Below are 12,746 nucleotides of genomic sequence, written 5' to 3' on the forward strand. Positions count from 1 at the left end.
ACTCACAGGATCCAGCTGCCAACAGCAGCAGCAGAGCTACAGAAAACATGGTTGATGGTGAAACTGACGTGCTGTGAACTCCACTGACAGACTGATGTGAAGTTTTTATAGCTGAGTAACAAGGAAGGTCACTGAGTTTGCATAGAATCAAACATATGAAGCATCAGTGTTGGTCTGACTGGAGCCAATAGAAGTCTGTTGAGAGTTATTATATTTTCAGAGTGAGTCATTACACATGCAACTGTAAGAGTTAGAAAATGCATCTGGATTTACATAGATTTTATGACTTTAAACTTTACTGTTGTTGGAAAATATAAATGTCTGAAGATATTCTTTACATTATCATGATCATTATTTTTCTTCTTAACTTGAAAATTAACTGACAGCTAAAAACTAATGATAACTTTGTATAAACCGTGTTCACCATCAAAACCCACTTTAATTATGATGTGAGCTGTTTTTCTGACATAATTGTTTTTAGAATTTGACATATTCTCTCTCTATACAAAAATAGTTAAGATTCAAGTAAATTCACTTTGTTTGGAAACTTTGCAGTGCAGGGTCTATTAGCTGGGTAAGGATCAGAAAAGACACATTTTGCTGGCAAATCCCACAGAGAATTTCACACAAGCAGAATTCACAGCAGCTTTTTCAGGCTTCCTGCTCTTCATCTTGAGATCTACCCATTGCCTGCTGAAATGAACTGACACTGACAGATGAAGCTGCAGTCACTACTCATGGTAAACACACTTCTAGTCAAACTTCACTGTTTGAATGTATTAAATCAAGTTTATATATGACTCACTTTTGATTCCATATAATCTGTTTGCAGTAGTTTAATTTTAACAGTCAGACTGTTATGCTGTTTTTGACCCTTTTATGAACAAATGATCTTTTGTTGTGTTTTCATTTTAATTTTTTATGTGCTTGATGTTTAGTTAAATGATTCCTCAGGGATTTGTGATGAAGGGAGACATATTAATTTGTTTTTTTTTTCATTAGACATAAGTAAGTAAGTATTGTATATGATATATTACATGGATATTATGTAAATACTTAATGCTTTGGCTCTACAAGCCTGAAATGTGAGTAAAGTAGGATTTTGTACAGCTGCTCAACCAAGTCCAGTCACTGTGACTCTCGAGCACAATAATAAACAGCAGAATCTTCAGTCTTCAGACTGTTCATCTGCAGATACACCTGCTGTCTGCTGTTGTCTCTGGAGATGGTAAACCGGCCTCGGACTGACTGAGAATAGTAGATCTCAGCACTGTCATATCTGATAATTGCAATCCACTCCAGTCCTTTTCCAGGAGCCTGTCTGACCCATGCCATCCAGTAGCTGTTGAATGTGAATCCAGATGTTGTACAGGTCAGTCTGTGGGATTCTCCAGGTCTTTTAACCACTGGTTCGGATTCTGTCAGAGTCTGACCATCAACACCTGTCAAGACAATAAACAATATAGTCACTTTGTCAAATCTAGCAACTTCTTGAAGACAGATTCTATTTAATTCTGTAAATGTTTTTCACCTGCCCAGCAGAGAGTTAAAAGCAGCAGTCCTGTCCTATAGTCCATCATGTTAAACTGTGTGTCCACTGTTCTCTGTCATCCTCTCTGCAGTCAGATAAGTAGAGGTGGAAGACATCTGAGTTTTGCATTAACTCCTCCTCACAGGGAGGAGAGGGTTAGATTGGACTTGAATATCATTTCTTGCACGGTGAAAGTAGAATTCAAGTTAACTAAACAGGAAGCGTTTGTATACAAATAAAAATTAAAATCAAGTAATCTGGTTAGAACAGCTGGCTGGGGTATTGCAATAGATTAAAAAAATGGCAGAAATGTTGGCAACATATTATCATAAAATGAGAACATTAATTGTTTTCATGTTAGATGCTGCAATAATTAAAAAAAACAGGTCTTTCCTTTTCTGTCATTATTTCTGGTATGGATGGGATAAGTGTTAAAGCCAGCCCTTGTCTGCCCTCTAGAGTTCAAAAAACAGGAATAATAGCCACTTTGAACATTGTGTTGTGGATAATTCAAAAGTGATTTTAAAGGTAATGAGAAAACTTAGATATATTCAATAAATCAGAAAGCACTGTCTTTATTAATGTTTACATTTATAACGTGTTTGTGGTTGAGTCACATGTGTTGCTAAGTTTTTGTGCAGGTCTGTTGGTGGTTTGTTTCACTGTGGGGTGACGTACACAGTAATAAACAGCTGTGTCCTCAGGCTGCGGATTCTGTCCTGTTATAGTCACTGTTCCAGCAGACATGTCTCTGCTGTAGCTGAACCTGTTCTTCAGAGCGTTATTTTGATATAAGTTGCTACTGCTTCCTCCATACTGATGAAAAATCCAGTCCATTGGTTTTCCTTCACACTGTCTGATCCAACCTGTTGCATAGCTGCTATCAGTCAGAGAATAACCAGAGACTTGACAGGTGATGGTCAAAGACTGTCCAGGCTGCACAACCTTTGACTCTGGCTGGATGAGATCAATACTGTACACACCTGTGGAAACAGAAATCAACATTATCTCCATCATTCATCTGACTATTCAGTGTTTCTAATGTGTTTATTAGTGTGAATCCACTGAAAGCTCCTCACAGGATCCAGCTGCCAGCAGCAGTATCAGAGCTCCAGAGAACATGGTTGATGTTGAAGCTGAACTGATGTGAGCTCTTCTGTCCTCTCACTGATGCACACACACTTCACTTCCTTATGAGGCAACACACAAGGAAGAAAATTTACATACTACTTATTGTAAATCAGAAAACTAAATTATTAATTATATTTAAATCAATCAAAATGAAGATGAAGTGTTCAAGTGTTGTTCTGCATCTCACAGAAAGAGAAGCTGAACTTCAGTCTCTAACTAACATACATCACACTGACAAAGAAAAAAAAATCCTACAGTTTGACTGTGTAACATGACCATGAGGTTGGCTGCAGACTGATTCAGTAATTAATACAGTTAGGATACAGGGAATAATTTTGTCTGTACATAATTTTTTTACATAATGATGTTACAGAAGACATTAGCTGAGTTCATTAGATTTCTGAAAGGTTTATTGTCTTATAGCTATTCAGTTTTCATCTTGTGAATACAAACAGTAATGCTTAATATCAAAGTATCTGATGAAACCAATGGAAACAGTTACTGTTGAATTAACATTCATCAAATCTAAAGATTGTTTCCCTCTTTACTGTAAGTGAACTGGTGTGAAATCATTAGTGGTCTGAGGGCTCCTCCTCTGGTGGCTTCATGAGGGGTTTTTGTTCAGGTTGACTGATGGTTTGTGTTACTGTGTATGTGGCACAATAATAAAAAGCAGTGTCTTCAGTATTCAGACTGTTCATCTGCAGATACAGCTGCTGTCTGCTGTTGTCTCTGGAGACAGTGAACTGGCCTTGGACTGACTGAGAGTAGTATTTGCGGCTATCACCAGCATCAGTAGTGATCCACTCCAGTCCTTTTCCAGGAGCCTGTCTGATCCAGACCATCCAGTAGTCGCCGAGTGTGAATCCAGAGACTGTACAGGTCAGTCTGTGGGATTCTCCAGGTCTTTTAACCACTGGTTCAGACTGGGTCAGAGTCTGACCATCAACACCTGTCAAGACAACAAAGAAGTTCATTTTATATGTTACATTAGTGGCACAAATGAAAAATGTTAGATCAACATCAGTTAAAGTCTTCACCTGCCCAGCAGAGAGTTAAAAGCAGCAGTCCTGTCCTATAGTCCATCATGTTAAACTGTGTGTCCACTGTTCTCTGTCATCCTCTCTGCAGTCAGATAAGTAGAGGTGGAAGACATCTGAGTTTTGCATTGACTCCTCCTCACATGGAAAAAACAAATGGACTGGATGCATTTGGTGAAACTTAGGAATTTATGTCCACAAGTCATGTTTTGCATTGACGCCTTCTGGTGAGACTAGATGTTTAATGACCAGGAAGTGTCTGTGGAAGTCAGTAAAATTAAAATATTTTCTGATGCTTTTCAATTGTAGTATTTTGTTCATCAGCACTAACACAGCAGCCAGATAACACACGGTCACACATCAGGCACAAGCAACAAGGTCCACTCTTTTCTAAGTTGCAAACGTAGCAAGATCTGCACCCATATAACCAGCAAACTATAATAGGCTACACCTCAGAGAAAGGGAACATAAATAGTTGACCTGTGAAGACCGCACCTCAGCACTGTAATAATTTCACTCTAGTGCAATGATTTAGTTTGCTGGGGAAGATGAGGGAAGTTCAGTCTTTGTCACACCCCTGATGCTCTGATGCGGAGGGAGGTTTACATTATCACTGAAATGTTGATGACTGAATGCACATTATAATACATTATTTAAAAACTGATGGACTAAGGGAAGAAACTGTCAGGTAGTGTGGTGGTTCATTTCACACCTGCTGTACAAATTATTGTTAAACCTAAGAAACAGGAGGAAGTCACAAACTGTAACGTCAGCTGCTCCTTTCATATTGTGCATTTATATTTAGTGTCATTGTCATGCTCTTCTTGGTTGTTGTCATTCCAGTTTATGTGTTCTTACTGCCACCTGTAGGTCTCTGTAAAACATTTCTGTAGAGCTTTTGTAAAGTCTCTCTGCTCACTTCAACCAGTGTGAGTGTTTGGCACACAACCAGCAGAAGAGTGAGTGTGTTCATCATCCTGAGGCTGGAGATGTGACCTCTGATGCTCCACATAAAGTACAAGACCAGTCAGCAGGACAGAAGTACACTGCACAGACTGAAGATTTGCATCAGGATGTCATGAGGAGGGAGTGGCTCCTGTGAATGAAGTCTGTTTTACTTTAATTGACTCATATCAGTTATTTTGTATTCATTTTAATATGAAATGAGAATTTTTGATTTTTGATCGACAGTATCTGCAGATGGAAAGAAGCTCTAATTTCACTCTAATCTACTGCAGACTAAAAAAAAATTTGTAAATGCAGGTTAGAGGTCAAACCAGCTTACCAGTGCAGCTAGTTGGTTTGTAGTTCTGTGACTTCACTCTTTGAGAAACACTTTTAATAAATGTCTAAAAAAAACTATCTGAAGTGAGGAAACAGGGGTGTGGTGAATACTGTAGGATTTTGTACAGCTGCTCAACTAACTCCAGTCACTGTGACTCTCGAGCACAATAATAAACAGCAGAATCTTCAGTCTTCAGACTGTTCATCTGCAGATACACCTGCTGTCTGCTGTTGTCTCTGGAGATGGTAAACCGGCCTTGGACTGACTGAGAGTAGTATTTGCTGCTACCACTGCTACTGATAGAAGCAACCCACTCCAGTCCTTTTCCAGGAGCCTGTCTGACCCAGGCCATATAGGTAACTGCTGAATGTGAATCCAGATGCCTGTACAGGTCAGTGTGTGGGATTCTCCAGGTCTTTTAACCACTGGTTCAGATTGTGTCAGAGTCTGACCATCAACATCTGTCAAGACAAAAAACAAAACAGTAATTTGTTGTAAGTTGGTAACTTTTAGAAGACAAATTGAGATCAACATCAGTGAAAGTCTTCACCTGCCCAGCAGAGAGTTAAAAGCAGCAGTCCTGTCCTATAGTCCATCATGTTAAACTGTGTGTCCACTGTTCTCTGCCATCCTCTCTGCAGTCAGATAAGTAGAGGTGGAAGACATCTGAGTTTTGCATTAACTCCTCCTCGCAGGGAGGAGAGAACTGGGTTGGACTTGGATATCATTTGTCTGTATGACTAGTGAAACTAGATTGACTGTTTAATGACCAGGAAGTGTCTGATCAAGTCAATACAACTCATATTTTCTCATGCTTTTCAATTTTAGTAGAAGCAACAGGGTCCACCCTTTTCCAAGTTGCAGATGTAGAATCATAAGATCATGACAGGTCATACCACAGAGAGAGAGAGAGAATGTAAATAGTTTACCTGTAATGATTGCATTATAGTCCAATCAGTTAGCTGTGATTCAGGGAAAGTGTGAGGAAAGCTCAGTCTGTGTCCCCTGAAGGTCTGATGCCAGGTGTCATGTAATGACCAGCAGCTGAAGCACACAATTCATGATTGGAAATATGTCTCTGTGGGATTCACATCCAGTATGTCATCACATGGTGGAAAAACTGCTGGTGATAACTGGCTGTTTCATCTCTCAGAAAAAGGTTTATGTAATCATTAAAATGGTTATGACTGGAGGGCTCGAGGAAGCAAACATGAAGAGTACCTTTTTCAACTAACTAACACATTTCTGTGTCACTAATTAGAGATGTTTTTGAGATTTATGTGCCATTTTAAGTTTTTGAGAGTATTTCTATACTTTTTGTCATAGTTTTGTCAAAGTTTTTAAAACCAGCCGTTCAGTCACATAGTACTTGATAGTTGATTTTAAGTAATAAAAATTATACTCTCTGTTGCTGCTGTGTTGCTCTGAATTTCACAGAAAGAGAAAGTGAACTTCACTTTCTGACAAACACATTTAACACTGGCAAGGAAAACGATTTCCTGTAGTTTGACTATGTAACATGACCACAGAGTTGGCTGAAGACTGAATTCAGTAACTAATACAGTTAGAATATGGAGAATATTTTGTTCTACTTTGTTTTTTTCATATAATAATGATGTAATGATGATTTTATGAAAAAGATACTTTCTTAGTAGTATAGAAGGTAGTATTTGTGTCTTGTTGAATGATGAAAAAGTTGTAAGCACTCATTGCTGAAAGAGTTACTGTTAAATTAAATTAAGAACCGTTTATATTTAAATGTAAAGATTGTTTCCCTCTTTACTGTAACAGAAATCATTAGTGGTCTGAGGGCTCCTCCTCTGGTGGCTTCATGTTACAAGTGTTCAGGTTCTGCAGGGTTTTTGTTCAGGTCTACAGATGGTTTGTGTTATTGTGTCTCTGGCACAGTAATACACAGCAGTGTCTTCAGGCTGCACATTCTGTCCATTTAGAGTCACTGTGTTGCTGGAAGAGTCTAAGTTGATACTGAACTTGTTCTCCAGTGAATCTTTGTACTGTGAGTCTCCAGCAGATCTCACTGCAATCCACTCCATTTCTTTCCCTGCTGGCTGTCTGATCCAAACTGTGTAGTAGTCGCTAACAGAATAAGAGACCTGACAGGTGATGGTCAGATGTTGACCTGGCTGCACAGTCACAGAGGCTGGCTGTGTCAACTGTTCACACTTCACACCTGTTTAAAAAAATAAAATGTTTTCTAATAAATTAGCAAGTTATACAGCAAAAGATGAAATGATGACTTTGACAAAAATGAAATACAGTATCACGTAATTAAACAGTAAGAAGATCGATTTGAAATTTAAAATCTTTGAAATTTAATTCTAGTGTCAAATTTCAAAGCTATGCTTGAGAAGGATTGGGATTGTTTTTGTTATCTTTAAAATTTACATATAAAAAACATATTATAATGACACTAAAATCAGCAATGCAGTAAATATAATACAGACAAAACTGAATGTTCTAGTAGTGATGGTGTTAAATAGAGGAAGTTGTTTTGGCACAGTAATACACTGCTGTGTCCTCAGTCTTCAAACTGTTCATCTGTAGATAGACTTTACTGCTGGAGTCATCTCTGGAGATGGTGAATCTACCCTGGACTGACTGGGAATAGTGGATAGGAGAACTATCTGTGTCTATATGTATATATATACCCAACCCACTCCAGTCCTTTTCCAGGAGCCTGTCTGATCCAGCTCCACCTTGAGTTTCTAAAATCAAATCCAGATGTTGTGCAGGTGAGTCTGTGGGACTCTCCAGGTCATTTAACTGCTGGTTCAGATTCTGTTATGGTCTGACCTTCAGCACCAGTTGAAACAAACAGAACAACCATCAAGAATGTCAGCTTTCTGTAAGCCATGTTGACAGTGTGCTCAGTATGTTTTCACATCCATGAATCCTCTTTAAATATGATGTAAACTGGATCCCTGTGAGAATTTGTTTAAAGTAAGCTCCTCCCACATCACATTCTGCTTTTAGAGTCAAATTCAGGAGAGTGAACACAACATAACACAAAATAAAGCAGTGTTTAAACAAACAGCAAATACTGGCATTTTATATATTTTATATATATATATATATATATATATATATATATATATATATATATATGATTTAAATATTGTTATTGTTATTGTATATAATTGTAACTCTAACATTTAATGATTAATTAGTGGACTGCTGAGCAAGAGGATTTTATTATTATTGTTATTATTATTTTTTAAATTGTATTACTACAGACACTGCTGAAATATAAGCAAAATAATTTAAAGGAATACTTGCAAAAAAAAAGTGTTTTGTCCCTGTCTTGTGGAAGACAGAGGAGATCTACACAGATATGTTGAAATACTAAAAAAATTCTGTCAGAGACAAACTTTTTTCCCTGCTATTCCGTGAATTTCAGAAACAATCAACAACAGTTTTTGTGCAGGTCTGTTGGTGGTTTGTTTCACTGTGGGGCGACGAACACAGTAATAAACAGCTGTGTCCTCAGGCTGCAGATTCTGTCCTGTTATAGTCACTGTTCCAGCAGACATGTCTCTGCTGTAGCTGAACTTGTTCTTCAGAGCGTTATTTTGATATAAGCTGCCACTGCTTCCACCCCACTGATCAAAAATCCAGTCCATTGGTTTTCCTTCACACTGTCTGATCCAACCTGTTGCATAGCTGCTACTAGTCAGAGAATAACCAGAGACCTGACAGGTGATGGTCAAAGACTGTCCAGGCTGCACAACCTTTGACTCTGGCTGGATGAGATCAATACTGTACACACCTGTGGAAACAGAAATCAACATTATCTCCATCATTCATCTGACTATTCAGTGTTTCTAATGTGTTTATTAGTGTGAATCCACTGAAAGCTCCTCACAGGATCCAGCTGCCAGCAGCAGTATCAGAACTACAGAGAACATGGTTGATGTTGAAGCTGAACTGATGTGAGCTCTTCTGTCCTCTCACTGACACACACACTTCGCTTCCTTATGAGGAACCTCCATTTGCATATTGTTTAATATTTAAATTTCTCTCTTGACAGTTTTTCCTGCCAGTAAACATATTAATGTACATACCTGTACAGTGCTCCACTGCAGCAACCCTCAGTACTTATTGAAGAGGGCACTATTCTAGTGTACTATCCCCAGATTGTTAATGCTGATTTACCCTTGTAAAAGATACATGTTATAATGAATTAACTGACTGCACAGTTCTTCATCTAGGCATTTATGGTTATCTTGTGAAGTATTGACACTATAATTACTGTCTGAAGTAACTATCATTAGTTTTCAAGACTCCTGGTAAATTATTACATGTCATTCAGTTGATTATGTCAGTTGCATTGCTGTAGAAGTCTTTGTAAACTCAAATAAACTAAGAATAACCTGAATCTGCAATGCTACAAAATACTTCTGTGCCATTTATGATGTTATTCACAATGAATGTTGAAATGAAAGAGAAAATAGCACAACTCTTTCCAGGCTGCAGGCAGGTAAACAGGCTTTTATTACACATCTTAGCAGGAAATTGACAAAGTAAAAAATTTGAAAGATATCTTGGCGACTGGCAGGAAAACTCTGAATTAAATGAAGTGGATCAGTTGTGAACAGCCTGTGAATGAATGAAGCAAGGCATTGTAGACAGGTTTGTGTGTGTGTGTGTGTGTGTGCTTTTCTGGGTTGCTGGTTACGTGAGTGTAAACAAATGTAGAGAATAATCTATTATACGATTTCTAACCGTCAAGTGTTCAGAATGAGATATTTTAGGCATATTGGGCATAAAGATATTCAAAGATCTGTTCCCATTAGATAATTAACTGTTTGAGGATAAACTGTCAATCCTGAGAAACTAATATATGTTTAATGATAATATAACAACTGTTTAATAGTACACTGGCCATCATTCAATGGGAAACATGTTTTCAAAGCCTGACATGCTTCAGTGCTTGTCATCGAGAGATCCGTTTTGGTACAGCTTTGTGGTCTCTTGTGTCACTGTGGCTCTCGTGCACAATAATAAACTGCAGAGTCTTCTTGTTTCAGACTCTTCACCTCTAAATACACAATGTTTCTAGATGTGTCTTTGGTGATGGAAAACTGGCCTTGGAGGCTTTGGGCAAATATTGTGCCAGTTCCGCTATCAATGCGTCCGATCCATTCCAGTCCCTTCCCCGGTTTCTGACGAATCCAGTGCAGCCAAGCCAGAGCAAGTCCTTCCACTTTACAGGACAGAGTGACTGATTCTCCCGCTCTACTGACCACTGGCTCTGAGGAGGTGAGGGACTGGCCCTCAGCAGCTGAAAGAGACATAGAGTTTAGATGAAAGGAAACCAGCAGACATCCAAAGCTCCTGTCCTCCTCCTCTGCTGGATACTGACTTCACTCACCTGAAATGAGAGCCAAGAGGAAGACACTCTATACAAATGTCATGGTAGAAATTTGGCTGAGTTTGTAGCTACAAAGGCTGAAATGAAGGATATATATACTGAGCAGGCTGAATGGGTGGGGATCATGCATCATGGCATGAATTTGCATTTTCAGCAGACTGAGAATTTGGAGAGACTATGCTGAAAGATGAAGAGACATAAAGACTGAAGTTCAGTCAGGAGAGGAGCAGTGCTGGACTCTGAGGGAGAGAGAGACTCCAACAATAAAGATGTTGATCAGTGTTATAGTGACAGAGGAGACGGAAACTTGACACTGACTGCCCTCTACTGTCTTTACAGAGGAAATTTCTACATTACCTATCACTCCCATATTTATTGCCAAATTATATGTTTTTGATGATTTTGATGATTTGATGATTATGGTCAGACATGTTTCTTATATATGTGTTTAACAAGTATCTTTTTTTATTTTTTGTTTTTGGTTAATTATGAGATGTTTTTTTTATTAAGAAAAACATTGTCTTCTGTTGTGAATTGGCGCTATATAAATAAAATTTGACTTGACTTGACTTGACTCATGAGACTCAGTAAAAAATATAATTCTTTCTCATGGCCTATCAGCACAGAAAAGGTGAGCATTGTAAGATTATACAGGTCAGAGTGTACATGCAGGAAGAGTGTGTATGTGTTTTTTCATGGAAAGAAAACTTTTAACAAAGATCTGAGTGATCATATTATTGTTGTGTTGTGTCGATGATGAATGTTTTTGTTTGTGTCCATACTTGTGTGGTGATATTTTTCTTTATTATATATTTTTTCTTTATCATTATTGTTGTTTTATTTACACAATAAACAACACAAACACCTGTACTTTTCCTGTTTGCAGACCAGTAAAGATGAGTAAAGTAGGATTTTGTTCAGCTGCTCAACTAACTCCAGTCACTGTGACTCCCGAGCACAATAATAAACAGCAGAATCTTCAGTCTTCAGACTGTTCATCTGCAGATACACCTGCTGTCTGCTGTTGTCTCTGGAGATGGTAAACCGGCCTTGGACTGACTGAGAGTAGTATATGTAGCTACTGAGACTACTGATATAAGCGATCCACTCAAGTCCTTTTCCAGGAGACTGTCTGACCCAGTTCATGTTGTAGTCACTGAATGTGAATCCAGAGGCTGTACAGGTCAGTGTGTGGGATTCTCCAGGCCTTTTAACCACTGGTTCAGATTCTGTCAGAGTCTGACCATCAACACCTGTCAAGAAAAAAAAAGAAAAGTCAATTTCTGCAAAGTGACAGCTTTATGAAAACAACTTCAGAGATCAGTGAAAGTCTTCACCTGCCCAGCAGAGAGTTAAAAGCAGCAGTCCTGTCCTATAGTCCATCATGTTAAACTGTGTCTCCACTGTTCTCTGTCATCCTCTCTGCAGTCAGATAAGTAGAGGTGGAAGACATCTGAGTTTTGCATTGACTCCTCCTCACAGGGAGGAGAGAAGTAGATTTGATTTTGTTTGAGTTTATTGTTTTGTGACTTGATTTTAAGTTTGTTTAACATATTTTAATCTCATTGGTGGAAAATGTTTCTAAGCATTAAAACCCACTTATTTTTTCAATAAAAACTCAAATTGCTGATATTAATACAGGAACCTGACACATTCCCAAACAAGGTTCTTTTTAATTAATTAATTAAAAATTATTAATCCTGGCATCATGGTTTCTCATTACTCCCTATCAGCATATTGAGCAACAGATGAACTAAATGATCGTCAGAGTTCATCTGATTATCTAACAGCATTTTTATTAATTAATTTTATTTATTTATTTTTCCAAATCCCCTTCTTGTGAGTGAATGGCAGCACATTTCTCTTCCTCCACACACAAATAATGTTCCTGGTGATGCAGAGAGAAAAGGTGAGTATGTATTAATGTCACTGCTGAGAGACAGGAACTGTCACTGAAAAAATAGCTGTGAGGAATGCACATAAAGAATAAATAAATACAATGTTGCATTCTTGATTAAACAAGTGGGACTCTAGGCATGAATGGTGGTTTGTCTCTATATGTTGGCCCTGTGATAGACTGGTGACCTGTCCAGGGCATAGCTGGAATTAGCTCCAGAAAATAGATGACAATTTTCTTTTATTGATGTATTTTAAACTCTATTACTTCACAATATTTCATCATTTAATTTTATTGCTTTTATGAAATGAAGGGGAAAGGTGTTCATTAAAAATCAACAGTGACAAACGCAAAATAAACATATTGTCTCTGTGAATCCCAGGGTCTATCAGTAAGACTGAGTACTGTAGGATTTTGTACAGCTGCTCAACCAACTCCAATCACTGTGGATTGATTTCTAGCACAATAAT

At 38.0% G+C, this 12,746-nt stretch overlaps 1 protein-coding gene, 1 long non-coding RNA gene and 2 gene segments (V, D, J or C); all 4 read right to left on the bottom strand.

Moving 5' to 3' along the window:
• LOC108880742 (uncharacterized) overlaps positions 1-12,746 on the bottom strand; it is a 155,373-nt gene that overhangs the window by 118,862 nt on the left and 23,765 nt on the right.
• Positions 2,204-8,774, bottom strand: LOC127143017 (uncharacterized). Its single transcript, XR_007814160.1, has 2 exons — positions 8,658-8,774; positions 2,204-2,397 (listed from the first exon to the last, which is right to left on the bottom strand). It is a non-coding gene; the product is annotated as an uncharacterized LOC127143017 (long non-coding RNA).
• On the bottom strand, positions 3,083-3,838 carry LOC108879167 (Ig heavy chain V region 6.96-like). The segment is given in 2 exon segments: positions 3,083-3,614; positions 3,703-3,838. Coding segments are annotated over 2 exon segments (429 nt in total).
• LOC127143001 (immunoglobulin heavy variable 3-21-like) lies at positions 11,294-11,806 on the bottom strand. The segment is given in 2 exon segments: positions 11,294-11,632; positions 11,717-11,806. Coding segments are annotated over 2 exon segments (363 nt in total).

This window comes from Lates calcarifer, linkage group LG11, assembly GCF_001640805.2.
Source record: "Lates calcarifer isolate ASB-BC8 linkage group LG11, TLL_Latcal_v3, whole genome shotgun sequence".
NCBI classification, from domain to species: domain Eukaryota; kingdom Metazoa; phylum Chordata; class Actinopteri; family Centropomidae; genus Lates; species Lates calcarifer.